Here is a 1,075-nt window from a genome sequence, read left to right as displayed (position 1 = left end):
TAATAAGTTTCTTGGCATAAGTGCTGGTGGACAGTGTAACTTGAACATGCAAGAGAGGAGTATTAGTAAGTCTGGTCTTTAAACTTAAATTTTAGCACTTCATTGTTGATAAATAAAAGGAGTTAATTCTTGGTATGAGAAGAAATGTAAAAGAATGAATCGAGTCAAGGGATCAACACAGGAAACGGGTAAACCTGTTGAACTAAAATTGTTGCAGAATGGCAAGGTGCATTTTGTTGATTGTTGAATGCTCTTCAACTCTGTACCATTGGGTAAACAAAGTATAGTCACAGGCGAAGGAAGTGAAAAAACAACAAACTATTTCTTTTCAGTAACCTTTTGTTAATCTAAAACAGTAACTATCGCCCAATACACAAAAAAAAAAATTCTACAGAAACCAAGAAGGTTTCACTGAATTAGCCCCTGAATCCTCTCTCTAGACACTAGCAACTGCTCTTTCATGTGCAGTAATTCCTCGATTTCAGCACAACCATCCACGTCTATCCCATCCAACCACTCCCTCAAACCATTGCTCGTACTTGCACAAAAAGCATTCGCATCCTTCGCACCTTTCTCGAAATCGAACCCATTAAATGTAGCATCACCAGAAGCAGGACCGGTACCCTTGTTCAGAGCATTATCAAACAACGATACATTTCCCATCGTGTAGGGATTCCCGGCCGGCGAGAAGACAATCACGGCAACGTTGGCCCCAATTTTCGCTTGCAATTCTCGAACTTTCTTGAAAAGACCCTTGCATCTTTTCAAGAATGTTACCATTCGGGATGATTCCTTTTCAATTTTTTTGATTTCTATCTTCTTCTTCCCGGAGCCCATCCTTCTTTACACGATATCCTCTGTGGGTTTTTTTTCTCCTCCCTCCTTGACGTGATAATTCAGTCGCTCTGCAATTTCTTAGGGAGTAATCTGTTTAACGACCAGTAGGGTACTGATCATTATATAAAGGAAACAGCTATCAGAAAAAGGAAAGTCCCGCGTGGAAGCAAAGGTGATTTCCTAATTCGTCTCGGCAGCCGCGGGAAATTCACAAATTAGACCGTTGATATATTAAGTC

General features: G+C 40.3%; 1 protein-coding gene across 1 annotated transcript; it reads right to left on the bottom strand.

The window, feature by feature from the left end:
- Window positions 1–408: 408 nt before the first annotated feature.
- LOC113773844 (MADS-box protein AGL24-like) lies at window positions 409–837 on the bottom strand. Its single transcript, XM_027318448.1, has one exon. The coding sequence runs from the start codon at window positions 835–837 to the stop codon at window positions 409–411; it is 429 nt and encodes a 142-aa protein (XP_027174249.1).
- Window positions 838–1,075: the final 238 nt, after the last annotated feature.

The sequence above is a fragment of the Coffea eugenioides genome, chromosome 6 (assembly GCF_003713205.1).
Source record: "Coffea eugenioides isolate CCC68of chromosome 6, Ceug_1.0, whole genome shotgun sequence".
Taxonomy (NCBI): domain Eukaryota; kingdom Viridiplantae; phylum Streptophyta; class Magnoliopsida; order Gentianales; family Rubiaceae; genus Coffea; species Coffea eugenioides.
The sequence above is the reverse complement of the archived record's forward strand: the minus strand, read 5'-3'. Positions and strand labels throughout refer to the sequence as shown.